Genomic DNA, 23,502 nt, shown 5'->3' with positions numbered 1-23,502 from the left:
ACTCACTGTTGACTGTGTACTCTTCCAGGGAGACGCCATCATCACCGAGTGCGACTACAGGTCAAAGGAGAAGGGCAAGTTCACATTTGTAAGCATTGATTGCCATACTGTTTTGTGATGTATCGACCTCGGGTCCTTAAGATTGGAAACAAACTTTAACACTACGACAAACATACTGCAGGTTTTCGAAACTTTTTATTTCGTAAAATCATATATTAAAGTAACGAGAGATTATTCTTCCGAACTAACTTGGGAAGACATGTTCTGTACAATAAACTAACTGATGTGTACACAGGATGACGAAGTTTGCTGCAGAGTTATAGGGGATGGGTTGGGTGACGGTCAGTACGCAGGAGGAGGTTTGCTATACACTGACTAATTGCTGAGTTACAGGGAGGTTTAAGTACACAGGGCGAGATGTGTCTGACCTTCATCCTGAACTCTCCCCGCATGATACACTGACTAATTGCTGAGTTACAGGGAGGTTTAAGTACACAGGACGAGTAGTGTCTGACCTTCATCCTGTACTATCCCCGCATGATACACTGACTAATTGCTGAGTTACAGGGAGGTTTAAGTACACAGGGCGAGATGTGTCTGACCTTCATCCTGAACTCTCTCCGCATGATACACTGACTAATTGCTGAGTTACAGGGAGGTTTAAGTACACAGGACGAGTAGTGTCTGACCTTCATCCTGTACTCTCCCCGCATGATACACTAATTGCTGAGTTACAGGGAGGTTTAAATACACAGGACGAGTAGTGTCTGACCTTCATCCTGTACTCTCCCCGCATGATACACTGACTATGAGTTACAGGGAGGTTTAAGTACACAGGACGAAATGTGTCTGACCTTCATCCTGTACTCTCCCCGCATGATACACTGACTATGAGTTACAGGGAGGTTTAAGTACACAGGACGAAATGTATCTGACCTTCATCCTGTACTCTTCCCGCATGATACACTGATTAATTGCTGAGTTACAGGGAGGTTTAAGTACACAGGACGAGATGTGTCTGACCTTCATCCTGTACTATCCCCGAATGCCCATGTCCAACTGCCTGAGTCTCGCCATGTACAACGCCTACATCAAAGATCGAGGTGAGAAGAGGGCGCTGATTCAGTACCTGGAGACTCTCGACTGGAAGAACCAGACCATCAGAGAGAGCTTCCAGCAGAACACGGACCAGTCAGTCTACACTCTCTCCTGCATGGATTATGCCGGGCCCATGTCGGTGAGTAGCGGGACCTGCTCCAATACCACACCTGAATATTATTCTTGCTTTACAAGCAAATAAAACGTTGAACAGGTGTTAAAAGAAGATGAGGCTAGAGGAAGTCAATTGACAGTCCTGGGGAATTTGATTTAAGCAAATCTTTTTGTTTGTGCTAGTCCAGGCTAATTCCGGTTTTATAGTGCTATATACACACCATGCCGGAGTGTAGCATGGATACCCCACTCAGAAACATTATATATCCGAGTAGACCAGTCATTTTTTGTCCCTATTGTGCCGAGCGCCAGGCAGGGTAACAACAATTATCTTCGTATCTTTTTTTTACATATTGTGGTATGACGCATCCGGGTTAGAAGTGATCTTTAACAACCCATGCTTGTCATAAGAGGCGACCATCGGGTGATCAGGCACCATCGAGTTGATGTATGCCATCTTATCCCAACTGCGAAGACCCGTTAAGATCCGGGGTAGAATAGGTCTTCAGCAACCCATGCTTGCCTATGATTGTCGTAAAAGGCGACTTACGGGATCGGGTGGTCAGGTTCGCTTACTTGGTTGATGCATGTCATTGAGCCCAATTGCGTGGATCGATGCTCATGATATTAATCACTGGATTGTCTGGTCCAGACTCGATTATTTACAGACCGCCGTCATATAGCTGGAATATTGCTGAGAGCGGCGTTAAACAACAAACAAACCAACCAACCAATCCAACTGCGAAGATCGATACTCATGACGTTATTTACAGACCATGGCATACCTTGTAATGATGTTATTAACTCATGTCTTTTGACAATGCAAGTACATGCGCCTTTGCTTAGGTATGGCCTGGCATTATCACAGATTTGTACCAAAACTTTCTGGCATCATCTCCCCTATATACAATCTTCTGAAAGAAGACGCGTCTTTCGAATGGACCAACAATTGCCAACAGGCACCAGAAAAGCTAAAGCAAGCCATTACAACAGCCCCCCATCCTTGCATATTCCGACCAAAACAAACCCTTCATCCGCACAACTGATGCATCTCAAACTGCAATAGGGTACATTTGTGGCCAGCTTGATTCTCATGGCATAACTTGTAAAGGTGTTGGTAATTTATGTCTTTTGACAATAGAAGTATCTTCCCTGACAATTGGTCCTGTTCTGTTTTTAGGAACAAACAATGTTGGTCGGTAAGGTTTTCTTTGCTCGTCAGTTTAGGTTATTGCAATAAACTATTTGTAATAATATATAATTATGTTTATGTTGTATTATTTTCAAGTGAGGGTAAATGATGCTTAATGTTCATTTCCCATCACAGTCAGCAACTGTTTCAGTGGGACAAGCGGAGTCAATAACCTTGTCCAAGGATATAACACAGTGACTTGCATGATATGGACAAATGGGAGATTTGATTGCTCATGAAGTACTCTGTATTGATGAGGATGGCTATATTGCGGTCGAATCTTTTTGTTGAGGCTGATCAATGTTTGTTCAAGCAGATGGACTTATTTTATTTACACAAACTTATGAGCTGTTATGAGCTCCCCCCTAATGGTCCGCCCCTAATATATTATAAAACGTTTTAGTCCTCCTTTAGTTTGCTTTAAACATGATGAGACTTGTTGAATTTATTTGTGACGAAATGTGGTGGGGTCACGATTATCTTGAACTGACCAGTCATCTCTTCTTGACAATTCACTGTGTTCCTGTCTGCAGTTCTTCAGTACAATGACACAGGCCGACCCCGTGACCACGCCCTACGTGAAGCCAATGAGTGACAAGTGCGCCTCCAACTAAGTCGATATGGAAGATACAAAAATCGAAATGCCGAATATTTTGAAATGTAAAATTTTGCTTGCCAATAAATAGTACGTGCGGTCCATGTTGTTTATATTGTTTTGCTGCATATTGGGTAGGACATGCTTACCCTATTCCTGAACATCTGATTTTCGTTGATCCACTCATATATTTTTAACCGCTATATTGCCTTTTACACCCAATGGAATCTATTTCCGCGAATAATTTTATACTGGTTATTCTCTTTTGTTTATGAGGGTGGGATTAATTTGGAACATTGTTTGTCATAAGAAAAAATGTCCTCTTTAGAAATTATATATTAAGCTTTAGAATATAAACAGTATGTAAAGTAATTTTAACTGTTGTCCATTGAAACAATGTTCGACAATGGTATATTCATTCTTGCGGTTACAGAAACAGTGTGTACAACGGGAAAAAGTAACAGTGCTTCACTGAATTGTGTAAATGATAAGTAATTGAAAGTAATAACATAATATTTGATCATTCGTCGGATCAATGTTTTATCATAACATTTGTATTGACACACCCATACCCGGTAACAGGAGACACAAGAGGGGCGGTGTAACAACCCAATCAATGTCAACCAAAGATGCTGTCATAGAACACAGAGAGAAATTAGAAGTTTCACGGTTTGTAACTTGTCTACCTAAATATGCCCCAGGCATTCATTATATTACGAAACCGGCTGGGAACCCTAAGTTGAGCGATGCCGGCTGGTTCCCGTCCTGTCTGAGGCGCCGTTCCATATCCTGGGGGAGAGGTCTGGAGAAACAGTCGACCATGGCAGTACAGCAATGTTATGCTGCCCCAAAACGTTTGTTCCCAAACGTAGAACGTGTGAGTGGGCAGAATCTTGCTGTAACGTAGCGTTACGTCCCTGTATGTGCACAAAGGGAAGACCATGATCTCGAACGATGTGGTGCCGGGAGCGTAGGGCATTCAAACGATGATGAGTTGTGTTCTCCCATAAGTTGTGCTGCCAACCCATACCATTACACTTCCACCCCCAAAACGACGACGTTGAGTAACGCAAGCGTCGCTAAAACGTTCCCCTTAACGCCTGTCGACCCTTGCACGACCACCAGAGATGTCCAGATGAAACCTGGACTCATCTGTGAAGAGAATAATGTCAAAACAAATCAGTTCTGTAAATAGTCATAAGCACTTGGGTATCACACTTGAAGCCAGTTACAAATGGTCTTGTCATAGAACACAGTGAGAAATTAGAACAATTAGAAGTTGCACGCTTTGTAACTTGTCTACCTAAATATGCCACCAGGCATTCATTCTATTACGAAACCGGTTGGGAACCCTTAGTTGAGCAAAAACAAACCCGTAAAGTTTATATTTTCTTTAAAATTTATCATAATATGGCTCCGCTCTACCAAACTGATTATTCTACAAAGAACCGTTGCTGCGAAAAAACTCATAAAGCCTCAGAAACTCTGAAAACATCAGTATTCCTCTAACAAGACATTCGTGTGATTCCTTTTACCCATCGACTTTCCGATTGTGGAATTCTATTTTGTTATCAGACTGAAATTCTACGATTTCTTGTTTTAAAAAGTCTTTATAAAAGCACCACCCAACGTCACCTGCGTACTTAGCATATGGAAAAGGGAGAAAGATATCTTACAGACAGAACTGAGACATGTGCAGTCAATTAAATTATGATATATACAGAACTGGTATAAAAGATCACCTGAACTGTACAAGTTCAATATACATGCGAAAATGCATATTATCATTGTCTCACGGAATGTACATTGTTTAGTCATCAACGTGAAATTATGTGTAACAACCTTTCAAATAGTGTTCATAACATACCTGTTGATTTAAACCTATTATACTGCAACGCAGATCACGTTGTTACAGACAATGAAGCTATATTCAAGGCAGTCCATGCTTGTCGTAGGAAGCGACTCACTGGATCGGGTTTATGCAGGTCATCGGATCTAAATTGCGTAGATCGATGCTCATGATGTCAGTCACTAGACTGTCTAGTCCAGACTGGATTATTTCCAGACCGCCGTCATATAGTTGGAATATTGCTGAATGTAGCGTTAAACAAAAAAACAAAACAACCTTAACACTGAGTGTCAGGCAGGCTAACAACAAATACCATCTTTTCTCGTCCTCTGGTATTGCGCGGTCGGGGATCGAACCCATGATCTTCCGCTCTCATGGCAGACGCTCTATCCACAAGACCATGGATGCGGTCTTAACACTGTCGTCAGCTGATGTGCAAATGTAGCATGTGATCGAATTTGGACTGACAAATATGAAGAGCAGGTGAGTTTGGTTAAACACCGCTTTGAACAATATTTCAGTTATATCACGGCGCATCAGTTTAATTTGGGATGCTTGTTGTTGAAACGCGAAGGTTAACCCACAAATCGGTTCGTACAGAACTAAAATTGCGAAATCAGTACCTAACCACACAATACCAATGAATACAAATTATCTTGAAACACACAGGATGAGGTTTACAATCATATTAAAGACAACACAATGGGTCAAATAGCTACAATAACAGGCCCTAATACTGACGTCAGAGCACTCACAAGTGTCCAGAATTTATCACATTTGAATGTTTTGAAGGAGGCACTTGCTACCTTCTTGAATGCAGGAATACAGGTGTTGCAGACCGGCAAAAAGTCGATGTCTTTTCCGATATGTCTCCAGTGGGCACAGGGCAAGTAGATAAGTCACAAGTCTGAGCTTAGACGGCCTCGAATTGCCTTCGCCTTGATGTTATATAGGTATAGCCAATCCTCTAGAATTGTTACCTCGCGAAGTAAGTCCCGGAAGTGAATCAACCATTGTAACACGCTCCTGCGCAGTGGTGACTCAGCATAACGCCACTGCCACAGGCTAATTTGCATATCACGTGACCGTACGTTTCTCTTGTTTGTAAACAAACGCGCTTTTTCAGAAATCAGTATAGAACGGACCAATGCAAGTATTTGGGGGCGCTTTACATATTGTTTTGCATAATTATATAGATATGCTACTACAACTGCGACAGTGAGTTGCATGACAATATATATTTATACATCAAAGTGACTGTATCGCTAGCTCTCCGTTGGGCTTCGATGACAGCACGTGGAGCCGTACAACCAATGTAAACAAAGGATACCTACGCAAAAACAAGTAGATTTTCACGTAATTAGGATAATTTCTTCATGAACCGTAATCATTCTTTGACATTTGTTTTAGAAAATGTGTAGACTTGTCAAACATGAAACGTATGAAAAGCATATGCAATATCTTGAATGGACTGTGAAAGATGTGACGAATCGTCACATGACGCGGGCCTGTGGCAGAGGTACTATGCTTGGTTGGCTGCCGGCCGCATGGAACTCTGGGTAGGAGAGTGCCATTGTAATCAAGCTATTCACGGCGGAGCTCTCTATACCGGGAAAGGAACGAAGATGACAAGAGCTGGAACAGAGCTTGGACTGTAAACAACAATGGAGCCTACTCAAACTTCAGACGCCGGGAGTATCACAAACACGTAACATTTAATGAGCGCTTTTATGCCACTAACAATCATCCCAAATAAACTTCCTGCCTCCACTGCAATATAACACTACAGTTGTTGGATGTTTATTTTTGAATTTGTTTCGTTAGTTGATTCTTATTGGTTGTTTGTTTTTGGATGTTTGTCTTTTAGTGTTTCTTTTTATGCGTGTGGAGATGGTTGGCCTGCGAGTAATTCGAAAACAAATATCTCCCTCATTAGAATCCGAAACATTCTATTTATTATTTCTAAAAACACAAACTACCTGACATAATTATTTAGCTCATTAAAACCACTGTTTGATTGGCACTTTAGTGAAGACAAGGTGGCTCTTGCTTGACAACGGTATAGCGAAACGTCATATCATAATATAATAAAGAAATTGTCATTCATAAAATTATCTTGTCTTTACTGTCAATAAAGCCAGAAGGAAAATAAACCTGTTCATAAATTTAGATACATGAATGCACCCCAGCAAAGCCATAACCTATACTCTACACATCACCCTACCCCTCCCAATACATGTCATTGTTTATTCCTTATCATTTCACAGTTGTACTTTGGTCCTGGAAACTGAATCATGCTGAAGGCGAACGGGTCCGTTTTGACTGGGCCCTACACTACTCACTACAACCCCGTTCCCCCAACCCCCCTCCTTGCGGCTGTGTATAGGTTAATAACTGACAAGCACCACGCGACCCAGAGTATCCCATATTCTGGACATGCGTTATCAGCTACAGTAATGTATTGGAGATAAGGGCCAAGTTAGTCAAACACGAACACAAAGACCATGGAAACGAGCGAAACGACTATTATTGCAATAGTGGTAAATTGAGTTAAAATTGAACGCCGTATCGGCAATACTTTTGCCATGTCACGAATTAAGACTTGAGACCAAAATTTATTCTATCACTTTTACAAAAACATTCAGTATTCAATGTTTACAATGATCACATTTTATTGTATATTTAGTGATGAAATGAGTATCTATCTGGGAAAATAAAAATGAACTCTCCCAAGTGAAATAACATCACCGCACTTGACCAACGATAGGTTCTAAGTGAGAAATTAAATAACAAACCTTTGTAAGCATTTACCCATTAGGTGTTACCCAAGTTAAGTTGGCTAGTGAGTGTGTATGGTTTTACGCCTCTTTTGACAATGTACTAGCAACACTTTGATGGGGAACACAAGAAATGGCCTTCACATAATTTACCCATGTAGGGAATCGAAGCCTGGTTTTAGGCGTTAATTTAAACACCGGGCTGCCCCACAACCCACCTACATTAAGTGTTTGTTAACAATTATGTAGAATCCATTTTTCAAAACCATTCAGTATTCAATGTGTCAATATGTACAATGATCACATTTTATGGTATTATTAGTGATGAAAATAAAAATGAAATCTCACCCGAGTGAAATAACATTACCGCACTTGACCAACGATAGGTTCTATGTGAGAAATTAAATAACAAACCTTTGTAAGCATTTACCCATTATTAGGTGTTACCCAAATTAAGTTGGCTAGTGAGTGTGTGTGGTTTTACGCCCCTTTTGACAATGTACCAGCAACACTTTGGTGGGGAACACCGGAAATGGCCTTCACATATTACCCATGTTGGGAATCGAAGTGTGGTCTTAGGCGTGACAACCGAATGCTTTAACCAACCGGCCAACACCACCGCTGAACTACGTTAAGTATAAGCTGACAGTCATGAATTATCCATGGAGTAGCCATGACTTTATAACCGCAAACTAGGCTATCTTAATTTCCCTAACAACCTACTGAACTGAAATGGTAGACTTGTACACTTCGTCGTCATGACGACCAAGCCGGGAACACCGCATTGTGGAAAGGTTTTTGACATATGTCGCAATATTTTCACCACACGAAAGTGTGCGTCATGTCTTCACAAACCACGAGGTTGTGACATAGGGTCGTGTAGTGAAGATACGATAGTATCTTATCGGTTGTTGACAGTCCTGATCCATGACAATGACGAATCACCATATCCCCCCGCATCAGATCAGGGTCAGGAACGTGAAATTTCCCATCGTATATAAAATCCGACAGCTTGGGTCGGTCTCATGTAGACATTGTCGGCAGAGACATCAGTTTTCAGTCCTGACGCTCCAGAAGGACTTACAGAAATATGCATCGTCTCGTGGTCGTTATCGTTGCCTTAATGGTGACGCTGTCAGCTGCAGCACCTAAATCTGTGACGAACAAGCCAACTCAGAACACAGGAGTGTACCCCCCGAACTTCCCCACCCCCACGGAGACCTACAGCAGGTTCGCCCAGATGGACGCCACGGGGAACTACTTCCTGTTCTGGTGGGCAAACTCCACGCACATCCAGTTTGAAGCTCACGTGAAAACCAGGGGCTACGTAGGCTTCGGTATTTCTAACCATGGCAACATGTACCCCGCTGATGTGGTGATTGGCTGGGTGAAGGACGGGAAGGTGCACTTTGAGGTGAGAATTCTTTACTGTTTGTATTCTTTTTACATGGCATAGGATTCATTTTCAAAACCGTCAGTGACGTAAAGCAGGTGACAACTACAACCCCCTAGGGGAATATAGTCCTTCAGCATCCTATGCTTGCTGTAAGAGGCGACTATACTTGTGGAAAGAAGCGACTATGCTTGTGGAAAGAGGCAACTGTGTTTGTCGCAAGAGGCGACTATGCTTGTCGTAAGAGGCGACTATGCTTGTCCGAAGAGGCGACTATGCTTGTCGTAAGAGGCAACTATGCTTGTCTATAAGAGGCGACTATACTTGTCGAAAGAAGCGACTATGCTTGTTGTTAGAGAAGTCTATGCTTATGTAAGAGGCGAATATGCTTGTGGAAAGAGGCGACTGTGTTTGTCGTAAGAGGCGACTATGCTTGTCGTAAGAGGCAACAGTGTTTGTCGTAAGAGGCGACTATGCTTGTCGTAAGAGGCAACTGTGTTTGTCGTAAAAGGCGACTATGCTTGTCGTAAGAGGCGAATGTGTTTGTCGAAAAAGGCGACTATGCTTGTCGTAAGAGGCGACTATGCTTGTCGTAAGAGGCCACTATGCTTGTCGTAAGAGGCCACTAACGGGATCGGGCGGTTAGGCCCGCTGGTCATGACTTGGTTTTTCGCCTGTCATCGTATCCTTAATCGCGTACATCAATGCTGATGATGTCCATCGCTGGACTTTCTGGTCCAGATTGAATTATTTACATACCACCGTCATATGGCTGGAATATTTCTGAGCGTGGCCTTGAACAAACAAACAATACACAGTTACAACAATACATATACATCTTCAGCAACATTTCAGCAATGTCACACTAGGGGACCACGACGTTTTGGCACTGTATGATGTATTATCAGAATTAATACAAAACAAAAAAGCCGGAATAGCAACACAGGCAACCTTATCATGTCATGTTCATCTTCAGAAACTGTGTATCAAGACTTTTAAGATAGATCCATTTTTAAAATATTTTATAAATCGTTATTTTGTGATGATTCGGTTTGGCGCGATGTCCTCATGACACTGAAAGAATACATCAACATGGTCTTATTATTAAAAAATAATTTGATTCAAAAACCTTTAAAAATTAAAAAAGAAGAATTTCACATAATACACAACTGTTGTAGCTTTGAAAATCAAAACATTTGCTTTTTTCGGCACAAATTTACATTTCAATCATGGTAGGGGGCGTGGTGGCATATTCATTTCTAACCGGAGACTTCATTGAACCAATTTATTTTTACGCAAAATTACCCAGCCACAGATTACTTTTTACAAACTGTTGCATGACGAATTTAACAACAGTTCTTTCAATTTTCAATTAAATAAAAAAACCTCGGTATACTTTCTTTTGCCCCTCTGTTTTTCAGCAGCCTGTGACTTTTGAGTCCCGGGAACCAGTAGTTGAAAGCGTCCTGTATAATTTGCTCACATGTACATTATTCCTTCCAGGACCGCCACACAATCGGTTTCTATGAACCAATCATCGACGACTCTCAGGACTGGGCCATCATCGCCGGCTTCGAGAACGACTTTGGCACCGTGTTAAAGTTTTCTCGAGCACTCGACACTTGTGATGAAAAACAGGACTTTGTAATCAAGGTAGAATAATCTTTTCCTATGTCCCTTCTGCATTATCATATGTTAAGGTTCATGTTTGTTTTGAAATTATAATATGACATCATGTTGATTATGACAATTACGTTTTGGGTGTTAGGACGTGTTTGTAAACTTTGTGGTGCTGGGTGCCATTGGGTGTCTGTGTAAAGGTATGGGAGTTAGCGCTAGGCTCACTTTGTACAACGGCACCCTGAATTCTATTATTAGGCCAAACACTGAAAGAATTGAAAATGCTGAAATACTGAAGAAGCTGAAAATACTGCAAAGCAAAAACTATTGCTAACACTGTAAGAAATGGAAATACTAAAAAATCTGAAAATACTGTAAATACTGAAAAATCTGTAAATATTGAAAATGCTGAAAATACTGAATATACCCTCCCCCCCCCAAAAAAAAATAAAATAAATAAAAAATAAAACATAAAACATAAAACATAAAAAATAAAAAATAAAAAATAAAATAAAATATATAAAATATAAAATATAAAATAAAATAAAATAAAATAAATATTAAAAAATAAATGAATAAATAAAATTTAAAAAATAAAACAGAATAAAAATAATGAAAATATCGACAATCATGAAAACTCAATCACCCATTCATTCGCACCCGAGGCAGGTTAATTCATCTTAGTTCGTTGTTCACTGTGTAAAGTATCCTCCCCTTGTTTGTCTCCCCCAGGAGGGAACGACAAAGGCCATCTTCGCCTACCACCCTGATGACCCCATCCACGAAACTGGCCTGACCTACCACGGGGCCGGCAGACGGGGCTCCAAGAGTCTCCTGCTGTTGGACATGACCCCGACCTTGAAGGTGATGCCAGCTGACTCCCAGCACTTCGACATAACCAACCAGAAGGTGAGAAGGCTACCTTATATAAATTTGTACCAATGTCCCAAGTTAAGACTTGCCCGGAGCGAGTAAGGTTTGTTTAATTCGTTTTGAACATCATGTCTGTTTTATGACGGCATGACCGCTCACTTTAATGTGGGATGAGTGAGTCTGTAGGGTTTTACGTAGACTAACATTTAGGCTCTTAAATGAAGATATTTTACAGATAAAAACAATTGTTAAATTAGGGTTATAAAATATGATGAAAAGCAGCCCATCTAGACTTGCCAAATATTATAAAATTGCATGGTCTGTATTGGGTATATTTGTTTAAGGGTCTGAATGACAGTCTAGGTTTTACGACGCTTTTAGCAATGTTCCAGCGGGGAAACCCTGAAATGGGCGTGACACATTGTACCCATGTTGGGAATCGAACCCGGTACTTCGACATGACGGCTGAACACTTCAACCACAAGGTTACCCCACCGCCTTAATGTGAGATAACAGCCCAAAGGGACGCAGTTCCAAGACATTTCCAAATTTAGAGTGAGTGAGTGTGTGAGTTGGGTTTAACGCCGCTTTTAACAGTATGCCAGTTATATCGCGGCGTGTCAGCTTAATGTGGGAGGAAAGCCCGAAGTGATGCATGTCTCAGACGTTTACCTTTTCGGTGAAACCCACGAGCACGGGTATGGTGCTGACAAACCTAGAAACATAATCGGGGCGAACCGGGATTCGAACCCACAATCATAGGTTTCTGGCGTGCCCAAGGGACGCATCTCTGCACAGCGAATCGCGGCGCCTTAGACGATTGGGTCACCCGTGCCCCCTCCCACTTTAGAGAAACCCACAAGCAGGAGCAGTTGTATAACAAACCTGGGATAGCTATCAGGGCAAATCGAGCGGATCTTGGACAATTAAGGGACACAACTCCACCCATGATATTCCCTCGAAACTACAGGACTGACCTCAATAGACAAATATTAAATCACGTTTAAGATTTTCATGAGATCAACCTGTAGCTTTTATGACTGGCTGTTTGTACTATCGATACAATGCTTAGTGTTCTATTGATACAACGATCACTATTTGTCCCCGTGGCACGTACCCTGTTTGTCCAATTGATGTAATGTGCACTGATTGTCCAATTGATCTCATGTTCACTGATTGTTCAATTGATCTCATGTTCACTGATTGTCCAACTGATCTAAGGTTTATTTTTTTCTTCTTTACATTTTTTATTCATGTAGATCTTTTTCACAATTACATGAAAAGCATATGACATGTTGACCAGAACTGTAAAATTTATCGATATTTGCTGGTCATAGCATTAAAGTATTCCGACAGTTTAAGTTGAATATTTTGAAAGTTGGCAGTCTTTGCTGTTTATTTTCGTTGATGAGTTTTTTTAGCAAATATAACTATTTTTTTAAAGCGTCACCAAGAAGTATAATTTTCTTGTTCAGAACGATTTTTAATTATGTTTTCTCAAGAAACCAACTTTCCAAGTATGTCCAAAGTGAATGAATTTTCTACATTCCCAAAACACATATTGTATTGTTTCTAATTCTAATTTACAAAAGTCACATGTTTCATTGTTGACAAATTAACAAATTGTTAGTTGGTAGGATGTTGCGTAGGATTTTGTATTGAAACCACTGTAGTTGGGTGATCCCTGTACATCTGAACGGGATCATATATCGTTGGGGAAATGTGTCTGCAGTTCGTGCTCCCATTTTCTAATATGTTGATTTTTGCGGCAGTGTTTTGAAATTAATCTTGTGTAAAAATGGCGTGACCCTATATCTTCTTTCAATAGATGAAATGAATTGCGTAGAAAAGGGGAACAGTTCATTCTTCTGTCAATCTGAGGTTTCGACACAGATTGGAGATATGTTGATACAGAACTTATTATTCCTAAGAATTCGAATTCACTGTTTGTCCAATTGATCTAAGGTTTATGCTATTGATGAAACGTTCACTGTTTGTCCAATTGATCTAAGGTTTATGCTATTGATGAAACGTTCACTGTTTGTCCAACTGATCTAAGGTTTATGCTATTGATGAAACGTTCACTGTTTGTCCAATTGATCTAAGGTTTATGCTATTGATGAAACGTTCACTGTTTGTCCAATTGATCTAAGGTTTATGCTATTGATGGAACATTCACTGTTTGTCCAATTGATCTAAGGTTTATGCTATTGATGAAACGTTCACTGTTTGTCCAATTGATCTAAGGTTTATGCTATTGATGAAACGTTCACTGTTTGTCCAATTGATCTAAGGTTTATGCTATTGATGAAACGTTCACTGTTTGTCCAATTGATCTAAGGTTTATGCTATTGATGGAACATTCACTGTTTGTCCAATTGATCTAAGGTTTATGCTATTGATGAAACGTTCACTGTTTGTCCAATTGATCTCAGGTTTATGCTATTGATGAAACGTTCACTGTTTGTCCAATTGATCTAAGGTTTATGCTATTGATGGAACATTTACTGTTTGTCCAATTGATCTAAGGTTTATGCAATTGATGGAACGTTCACTGTTTGTCCAATTGATCTAAGGTTTATGCTTTTGATGGAACATTTACTGTTTGTCCAATTGATCTAAGGTTTATGCTATTGAAGGAACGTTCACTGTTTGTCCAATTGATCTAAGGTTTATGCTATTGATGGAACATTCACTGTTTGTCTAATTGATCTCAGGTTTATGCTATTGATGAAACGTTCACTGTTTGTCTAATTGATCTCAGGTTTATGCTATTGATGAAACGTTCACTGTTTGTCCAATTGATCTAAGGTTTATGCTATTGATGAAACGTTCACTGTTTGTCCAACTGATCTCAGGTTTATGCTATTGATGAAACGTTCACTGTTTGTCCAATTGATCTTAGGTTTATGCTATTGATGGAACATTTACTGTTTGTCCAATTGATCTAAGGTTTATGCAATTGATGGAACGTTCACTGTTTGTCCAATTGATCTAAGGTTTATGCTATTGATGGAACATTCACTGTTTGTCCAATTCGTCCAATATTTAAGCTATTGATAAAACATTCACTGTTTGTCCAATTGATCTAAGGTTTATGCTATTGATGGAACATTCACTGTTTGTCCAATTGATCTAAGGTTTATGCTATTGATGAAACGTTCACTGTTTGTCCAATTGATCTAAGGTTTATGCTATTGATGAAACGTTCACTGTTTGTCCAATTGATCTAAGGTTTATGCTATTGATGGAACATTCACTGTTTGTCCAATTGATCTAAGGTTTATGCTATTGATGAAACGTTCACTGTTTGTCTAATTGATCTCAGGTTTATGCTATTGATGAAACGTTCACTGTTTGTCCAATTGATCTAAGGTTTATGCTATTGATGGAACATTTACTGTTTGTCCAATTGATCTAAGGTTTATGCAGTTGATGGAACGTTCACTGTTTGTCCAATTGATCTAAGGTTTATGCTTTTGATGGAACATTTACTGTTTGTCCAATTGATCTAAGGTTTATGCTATTGAAGGAACGTTCACTGTTTGTCCAATTGATCTAAGGTTTATGCTATTGATGGAACATTCACTGTTTGTCTAATTGATCTCAGGTTTATGCTATTGATGAAACGTTCACTGTTTGTCTAATTGATCTCAGGTTTATGCTATTGATGAAACGTTCACTGTTTGTCCAATTGATCTCAGGTTTATGCTATTGATGAAACGTTCACTGTTTGTCCAATTGATCTCAGGTTTATGCTATTGATGAAACGTTCACTGTTTGTCCAATTGATCTTAGGTTTATGCTATTGATGGAACATTTACTGTTTGTCCAATTGATCTAAGGTTTATGCTATTGATGGAACATTCACTGTTTGTCCAATTCGTCCAATATTTAAGCTATTGATAAAACATTCACTGTTTGTCCAATTGATCTAAGGTTTATGCTATTGATGGAACATTCACTGTTTGTCCAATTGATCTAAGGTTTATGCTATTGATGGAACATTCACTGTTTGTCCAATTGATCTAAGGTTTATGCTATTGATGAAACGTTCACTGTTTGTCTAATTGATCTAAGGTTTATGCTATTGATGAAACGTTCACTGTTTGTCCAATTGATCTAAGGTTTATGCTATTGATGAAACGTTCACTGTTTGTCCAATTGATCTAATGTTTATGCTATTGATGGAACGTTCACTGTTTGTCCAATTGATCTAAGGTTTATGCTATTGATGAAACGTTCACTGTTTGTCCAATTCGTCCAATGTTTATGCTATTGATAAAACGTTCACTGTTTGTCCAATTGATCTAAGGTTTATGCTATTGATGGATCATTCAATGTTTGTCCAATTGATCTAAGGTTTATGCTACTGATGAAACGTTCACTGTTTGTCCACTTGATCTAAGGTTTATGCTATTGATGGAAATGTTCACTGTTTGTCCAATTGATCTAAGGTTTATGCTATTGATGGAACATTCACTGTTTGTTCAATTGATCTAAGGTTAATGCTAATGATGAAACGTTCAATGTTTGTTCAATTGATCGAAGGTTAATGCTATTGATGAAACGTTCACTGTTTGTCCAATTGATCTAAGGTTTATGCTATTGATGAAACGTTCACTGTTTGTCCAATTGATCTAAGGTTTATGCTATTGATGAAACGTTCACTGTTTGTCCAATTGATCTAATGTTTATGCTATTGATGGAACGTTCACTGTTTGTCCAATTGATCTAATGTTTATGCTATTGATGAAACGTTCACTGTTTGTCCAATTGATCGAATGTTTATGCTATTGATTAAACGTTCACTGTTTGTCCAACTGATCTAATGTTTATGCTATTGATGAAACGTTCACTGTTTGTCCAATTCGTCCAATGTTTATGCTATTGATGAAACGTTCACTGTTTGTCCAACTGATCTAATGTTAATGCTATTGATGGAACGTTCACTGTTTGTCCAATTGATCTAATGTTTATGCTATTGATGGAACGTTCACTGTTTGTCCAATTGATCGAATATTTATGTTATTGATGGAACGTTCACTGTTTGTTCAACTGATCTAATGTTAATGCTATTGATGAAACGTTCCCTGTTTGTATTGCCAGTTTCAAGTGCCCGCCGTTGACACCTACTACCACTGCTCTGTCCACAAGATGCCCGTACCGCCGAAGAAAAACCACCTCATCATGGTATGTGGACAATCTCCTCATGGATTCAATCCCCACTCTAATTGGTGCGCCCATCGTTCGTTCTCGTTTTTACTGCTTGGTAAATCATAAACTAAGTTGGATGAAAACTACTGGTATATCAATGAAAATCATGATCTTAATATTACTCATATATTCTTTTGCACCGAATCATCTTATCATCACACTGAATCTTCTTGTCATTACACTGAATGTTAACAATTGTTATATTTGGGATAATAGCTCCTTACTAAAGTACAGATTGTAGTACATTTTGGGTATTGAGTCACATCCAGGATTCGAACCCACACTGCCAGAGTGAGGCACCTAATCGCAGCACACAAAATCTGCGATCTAACCCATCGAGACTTATACAAAATGAAAGTCCGACAACTGGTAGTCTAGATCACGTACTTTGTTTACCCTTCTGACAAGTGTAAATTGGCACGGCTCCCATTGCCGAAAGCTATGAACACGCAATGCCATTTAGAAAGTGGTCAAATGTAACAAGTGTTATATTTGGGATAACACTTTCTTAGATTCTATTACTTTACTGCCAGAGTGAGGCACCTAATCACACTGAATCTTCTAGTCATTACACTGAATCATCTTGTCATCACGTTAAATCTTCTTGCCATTACAGTGAATCTTCTAGTCATTACACTGAATCATCTTGTCATCACGTTGAATCTTCTTGCCATTACAGTGAATCTTCTAGTCATTACACTGAATCATCTTGTCATTCCATTGTATTTTCTAGTCATTATACTGAATGGTTTTATCATCCCCTTGAATAAATGATTTCTTAACTTGGTCATCACGTTGAATCAATTCATAATTACACTGAATCATCGTGTGACTAGTCTGCATCATTATACTATCGTATCCAGTTCGAGCCCGTCATCACCCCTGGCAACGAGGATGTCGTCCACCATATGGTGGTGTACACGTGTCCGACCAAGCTGGACGACAAATACAACAACGTGGACTACCACTGCTACGAGATCAAGGACATGACGCTGATGTCGTGTAGGGCTGTGTTCCTAGCCTGGGCTGTGGGTGGAGAGGTGAGTTCTTTTGCTGTACCAACTCTCGTGTTTTACATTCCGTTATGTCAACATCCAACATCTAGTGAACGATTAAAATTTATTGGGAAACATCTGATCTGATCCCGAAAATGGCGGAACATAATGTTGTCCTCATGTGACAAACAGCCCACCCCACCACCTGAATTAATGGTATACCAAAAATAAATATATTATCTTTCTGCAGGCGTTTTATCTCCCTACTGACGTTGGAATCCCTCTCGGAATGTCGGAAGGTCCTGGTCACGTGGTTCTGGAGACACATTATAACAACCCCACCCTTAAAGCTGGTAGGTATATCTACATGTATGTGAAGACAAACGCAACACCACATGTAAAGCTGGTAGGTGTATCTATGTGAAGACACACACAACCCCACACGTAAAGCTGGTAGGTGTATCTATGTGAAGACACACACAACCCCACACGTAAAGCTGGTAGGTGTATCTATGTGAAGACACACACAACCCCACACGTAAAGCTGGTAGGTAATCTATGTGAAGACACACACAACCCCACACGTAAAGCTGGTAGGTGTATCTATGTGAAGACACACACAACCCCACACGTAAAGCTGGTAGGTGTATCTATGTGAAGACACACACAACCCCACACGTAAAGCTGGTAGGTGTATCTATGTGAAGACACACACAACCCCACACGTAAAGCTGGTAGGTAATCTATGTGAAGACACACACAACCCCACACGTAAAGCTGGTAGGTGTATCTATGTGAAGACACACACAACCCCACACGTAAAGCTGGTAGGTAATCTATGTGAAGACACACACAACCCCACACGTAAAGCTGGTAGGTGTATCTATGTGAAGACACACACAACCCCACACGTAAAGCTGGTAGGTAATCTATGTGAAGACACACACAACCCCACACGTAAAGCTGGTAGGTAATCTATGTGAAGACACACACAACCCCACATGTAAAGGTGGTAGGTGTATCTATGTGAAGACACACACAACCCCACACGTAAAGCTGGTAGGTGTATCTATGTGAAGACACACACAACCCCACACGTAAAGGTGGTAGGTGTATCTATGTGAAGACACATACAACCCTACATTTAAAGCTGGTAGCTGGTATATTTATGTGAAGGCACACATACAACCCGCCATTTAAAGCTGGTAGGTATATTTATGTGAAGGCACACATACAACCCGCCATTTAAAGCTGGTAAGTATATTTATGTGAAGACACATACAACCCGCCATTTAAAGCTGGTAGGTATATTTATGTGAAGGCACACACACAACCCGCCATTTAAAGCTGGTAAGTATATTTATGTGAAGACACATACAACCCGACATTTAAACTGGTAGGTATATTTATGTGAAGGCACACATACAACCCGACATTTAAAGCTGGTAGGTGTATTTATGTGAAGACACACATATAACCAACCCCACGCATAAAGCTGGTAGGTATATCTTTGTGTTGGAGATTTTATGATCGCTTCCAGCATTGCTGATTCCGCATCAGATTTCACCCTTCTCATCAAATCTAAACATCTATCTTTCTATCATGGCGCAGGGGTCATCGACAGTTCCGGTATCCGCATCCACTACACGCCGACGTTACGACTTCACGACGCCGGGGTGCTGGAGACTGGTGTCATGGTAGACAATTTCCAGATCATCCCTCCTGAGTACGAATCCTTCAAATCCCGGGGGTACTGCAATATGGACTGTATGGAGAGGGTAACGTCTTTCTTGTCTAATTTCCAGTTTCAATTCTCATTCATATCCTAGGACGCTATTACCTTGAACCTGTAAAATATTTACCTTTTGTAAACCTCGAAATAGCGGGTTGTTTCGTCAAAACCGTAATGTATTGAGTTTAAGATTAATACTTCGTTTGTCCAGAACTCGAAATCCCGGAAATTCCTCCTGGGCGTTTGGTTGGTTTGTTGGTCGTTTAACGCCGCACTCAGCAGTCTTCCAGCTATTTGACGGCGGTCTGTTAATAATCGAGTCTGGACCAGACAATCCAGTGATTAATTGATTGCGATCGATGACATGCATCAACCATGCCTCAAACCAAGTCGGTGAGCCTGACCACCCGATCCCGTTAGTTGCCTCTTACGGCAAGCATGGGTTGCTGAAGACCTATTCTACCCCGGATCTTCACCGGTCCCTGGGCGTTTGGGCAAAACCATTCCTTCCTATAATCCGGAAATGTGAGGTCCAGATTAAAGGGTTGCTTTGTGTGGTAGAAGACGGGTATATTAGCCTCAATACTCCCAGCAAATGGATAATATCAGTTTAAATCGATCTACAACAGTAAACTACCGTTATAACGAATTCAAAGGGACTACTAATTTTAGTTCGTTTTAACCGTAGTTCGTTATAAGCATATATACAGCATAACTACAGCAAATAGTCGGGACCCAAAAAGTAAGTTCGTTATATCCGTCAGTTCGTTAAAAGCGTGTTCGGTATAACCGTAGTTTACTGTACGTGCATCTTTAGCTCTTTCTTTGGAAGTTTTATATCTTTGAATGGTAGGCTTCACCACCAAAGAGAGGAGTGGCGTCTGTTCATATTGTAAAAATATTTGCTGTTTTCATGTGTTATTTGTTCGCTGTTGGAGCATCATACACAGGACCAAACGCCGGATTTCACAGTATGAAAACAAACGCAGATATAGTAGGAAATGCATGCTGTGGCCGAATATGAACTAATGTATGGGTTTATTTCATATGAAGCAACACTTTTGAAACATGTGATCATCGTATATTGCTATATTGTGCAACCCATGTTTGCCGTAAGAGGCGACTATGCTTGTCGTAAGAGTCGACACATGGGATCGAGTGGTCAGACTCGCTGACTTGCTTGATGCATATCATCGTATCCCAATTGCGTAGATCGATGCCGATGACGTCAATCACTGGATTATCTGGCCCAGAATCGATTATTTACAGACCTCCGTCATGTAGCTGGAATATTTCTGAGCACAACAACAAACAAACATATGCTCTAGCGTGGAATGCTATGGCATATATTTTCCTTCAGACGCCACCCACCCGACAGTGCGTGTGTTCCTCCATATTTGATACCTCTAAACATGTTACATATTTTGCTATCTTCAGTCCCTGACTCGGTCCACTGCCCCGGAGATGAATGTGTTCGCAGTGTTCCAGCACACCCATCTTATCGGGCAAGGAATCAGGACCCGCGTCATCAGGAACGGCACAGAGATCGAACCTCTCATCGTGGACGACAACTACGACTTTGACTTCCAGGAAACCAGACTGCTGGCTCACGAGAGGAAGCTGCAAGTGGTAGGTCACGGAGAGTACATTCCAACACTCGATATGGGCGTTTATAAAAGTAGAGCCTTGGGATTGCACTGTATGAGTTAACCAAAAAACTGAACTGGACGATCAAAACAAACTCACTCACTCACTGTGGACTTGTACTCTTCCAGGGAGACGCTATCATCACCGAGTGCGACTACAGGTCAAAGGGGAGCTACAAATTCACATTTGTACGTATTGATTGACATGCTACCTGATATACGATAAACTAAATGTGCTCATGAAATATGCTATAATTTAAGATCAGCAAGACAATATAACCATATATACACAAACGTCATCTCATTTTGTCTGGGGAAAATATAATGTATGCTTTGATCAATTTTGTCATTTTTATGTCGCGTTAATGCATGTGGCCGCAATTCGCAATATAGCCCGACTCACTCACTCACCCATTTAAAGTACACTCCCACTCACTCATGTTTGTTGGGGCGGTCGGGTAGCCTATTGATTAAAGCGTTCGCTCGTCACGCCGAGGACCCGGGTTCGATTCCCGACATGGGTACAATGTGTGCCCCCGCCGTGATATTGCTGGAATATTGCTAAAAGCGGCGTAAAAAACGTACTCACTCACTCACTCACTCACTCACTCACTCATGTTTGTTTGTTTGTTTGTTTGTTGTTTAACGCCGCATTCAGCAATACTCCCGCTATATGACAGCGGTCTGTGAATAATCGAGTCTGGACCAGACAATCCAGTGATTGACATCACAAGCAGCCATCCACGCAATGATGATACGATGACATGCATATACATGCATCAACTAAGTCAGCGAGCCTGACCGCCGGATCTCGTTAGTCGCCCTTACGACAAGCAAAGTTACTCATTCAACAACTTACTCGCCACCCCACTCACTCACTCACCCGCCACCAATCCAAAATACGTCCCTCACCTCCCACCCCCATTCATTCACTCACTCATTCAGTGCTGTATGTTGTAGGGTGGCGTGAGGACCAGTGATGAGATGTGCCTGTCGTTTCTCCTGTACTACCCCCGGAGTCCCATGTCCTCCTGCTTGAGCCTCCCGCTCTACGACACCTACATCAAAGATCCCCACCATGAGAAGCACGCATTCTTCAATTACCTCGTACACCAAGACTGGAGGAACCAGACACTCAGAGACGTCTTCCAGAAGAACACTGACGACTCCATCCACGTCATTCAATGCGCTGACTATTCCGGGTTCTCGTCGGTGGGTAGTAGTATATACACAGGTATCAACTCATCTGTAAATAATCTCGTCTCGACCAGACGATCCAGTGATTCGATATCATGAGCATCGATCCCACGTAATTGGGATCCGATGACAATGTCATTGACATGCATCAACCAAGTCAGCGAGCCTGACAACCCGATCCCTTTAGTCGCATCTTAAAAAGTAACTAAAGATCAGGATAATATTTAAGCTCTTTACATCCTAGGCTCAAAACATTCTGATATCCCCTCGTGATTATTACACCTATTGGGACACGGGCGGCCCAGTCGTCTTATTCGTCATTTCGCTGTGCAGAGCTGCGTCCCTAAGAAAACCTGTAGTGGAATCGGATCCCGGTTGGTCCTGATTCATCTTCCCTTATCAAGAGAGTTAACTGTTAATAAAAGTCCAGTTTCCACCCTTGCCGGACTAGACTGGAATTTCTTTGCTCGATCGAAGCGTCAGCAGTGGTTATTTTGACTTATGTCCCTTCTATATCCCTCCTATTGACCAATCAGATTCCACCTCTCATAGAACTTGCATTTGCTTCAAACAAAATGGCGGCGCCCAGGAAAGACGATCTGAATGGTAATCAAGATCAATATGGTAATAAAACGGATCTTACGGATCAAGCTTGAGCACCCTGATTAAAAAAACATGAAATGATTTGGTAAATATCTGTCGACGACAAATTGACTCATGCTTTGCAAATCCGGCAAAAAACCGAAATTGCAGTCGCTCTGTTGATAACGAACCGGATGTCGATTTCGTTACGCGATTTTGATTGGACTATGTATTGACTCGTTAGTTCAGCCAAAATAGAACGTCGAAGTTCCAGCCCAGTTCTGCAAGGGTGGAAACTTGACTTTCATAGTCAGTTAACTTCCTTGCCTCGGGAAGATAGCCTGATTATGTTTCTTGGTGTGTCTGCACCCACAGCGACATCACTGAAATACTTCTCAAATCGGCGTTAAACCAGACTCAATACATTTTACTAAAATAATATTCCATTTGTATTCGCAGGCCCACACCGTCAAGACACACCCCGATCCCGTGACCACGCCCTACGTCAAACCCAAGAGCAGCGTGTGCAGCACGAAATAAGTTGCTACGCTACGAAATTTATACGTTTCAAATTGAAATACTAATGTCGTTCACGAATAAAGAGGAATATGTTTTTTCTTCA

General features: G+C 40.8%; 1 protein-coding gene across 1 annotated transcript in view; it reads left to right on the top strand.

Moving 5' to 3' along the window:
- LOC124142502 overlaps nucleotides 1–23,502 on the top strand; it is a 34,314-nt gene extending 10,812 nt beyond the window's left edge. Inside the window, exons 10-23 of the mRNA XM_048389726.1 lie at nucleotides 29–88; nucleotides 989–1,237; nucleotides 2,938–3,002; nucleotides 8,691–9,039; nucleotides 10,522–10,671; nucleotides 11,371–11,547; nucleotides 16,621–16,704; nucleotides 17,592–17,768; nucleotides 17,974–18,076; nucleotides 19,335–19,501; nucleotides 20,893–21,084; nucleotides 21,231–21,290; nucleotides 22,062–22,313; nucleotides 23,340–23,502. Coding sequence (XP_048245683.1) covers nucleotides 29–88; nucleotides 989–1,237; nucleotides 2,938–3,002; nucleotides 8,691–9,039; nucleotides 10,522–10,671; nucleotides 11,371–11,547; nucleotides 16,621–16,704; nucleotides 17,592–17,768; nucleotides 17,974–18,076; nucleotides 19,335–19,501; nucleotides 20,893–21,084; nucleotides 21,231–21,290; nucleotides 22,062–22,313; nucleotides 23,340–23,420 — 2,166 coding nt within the window. The 3' untranslated portion in view covers nucleotides 23,421–23,502. The remainder of the gene's footprint in view (nucleotides 1–28; nucleotides 89–988; nucleotides 1,238–2,937; nucleotides 3,003–8,690; nucleotides 9,040–10,521; nucleotides 10,672–11,370; nucleotides 11,548–16,620; nucleotides 16,705–17,591; nucleotides 17,769–17,973; nucleotides 18,077–19,334; nucleotides 19,502–20,892; nucleotides 21,085–21,230; nucleotides 21,291–22,061; nucleotides 22,314–23,339) is intronic.

Source organism: Haliotis rufescens, unplaced genomic scaffold (genome assembly GCF_023055435.1).
Source record: "Haliotis rufescens isolate VD_foot unplaced genomic scaffold, xgHalRufe1.0.p SCAF_8, whole genome shotgun sequence".
NCBI classification, from domain to species: domain Eukaryota; kingdom Metazoa; phylum Mollusca; class Gastropoda; order Lepetellida; family Haliotidae; genus Haliotis; species Haliotis rufescens.
This window is presented reverse-complemented; position numbering and strand designations above follow the sequence as displayed.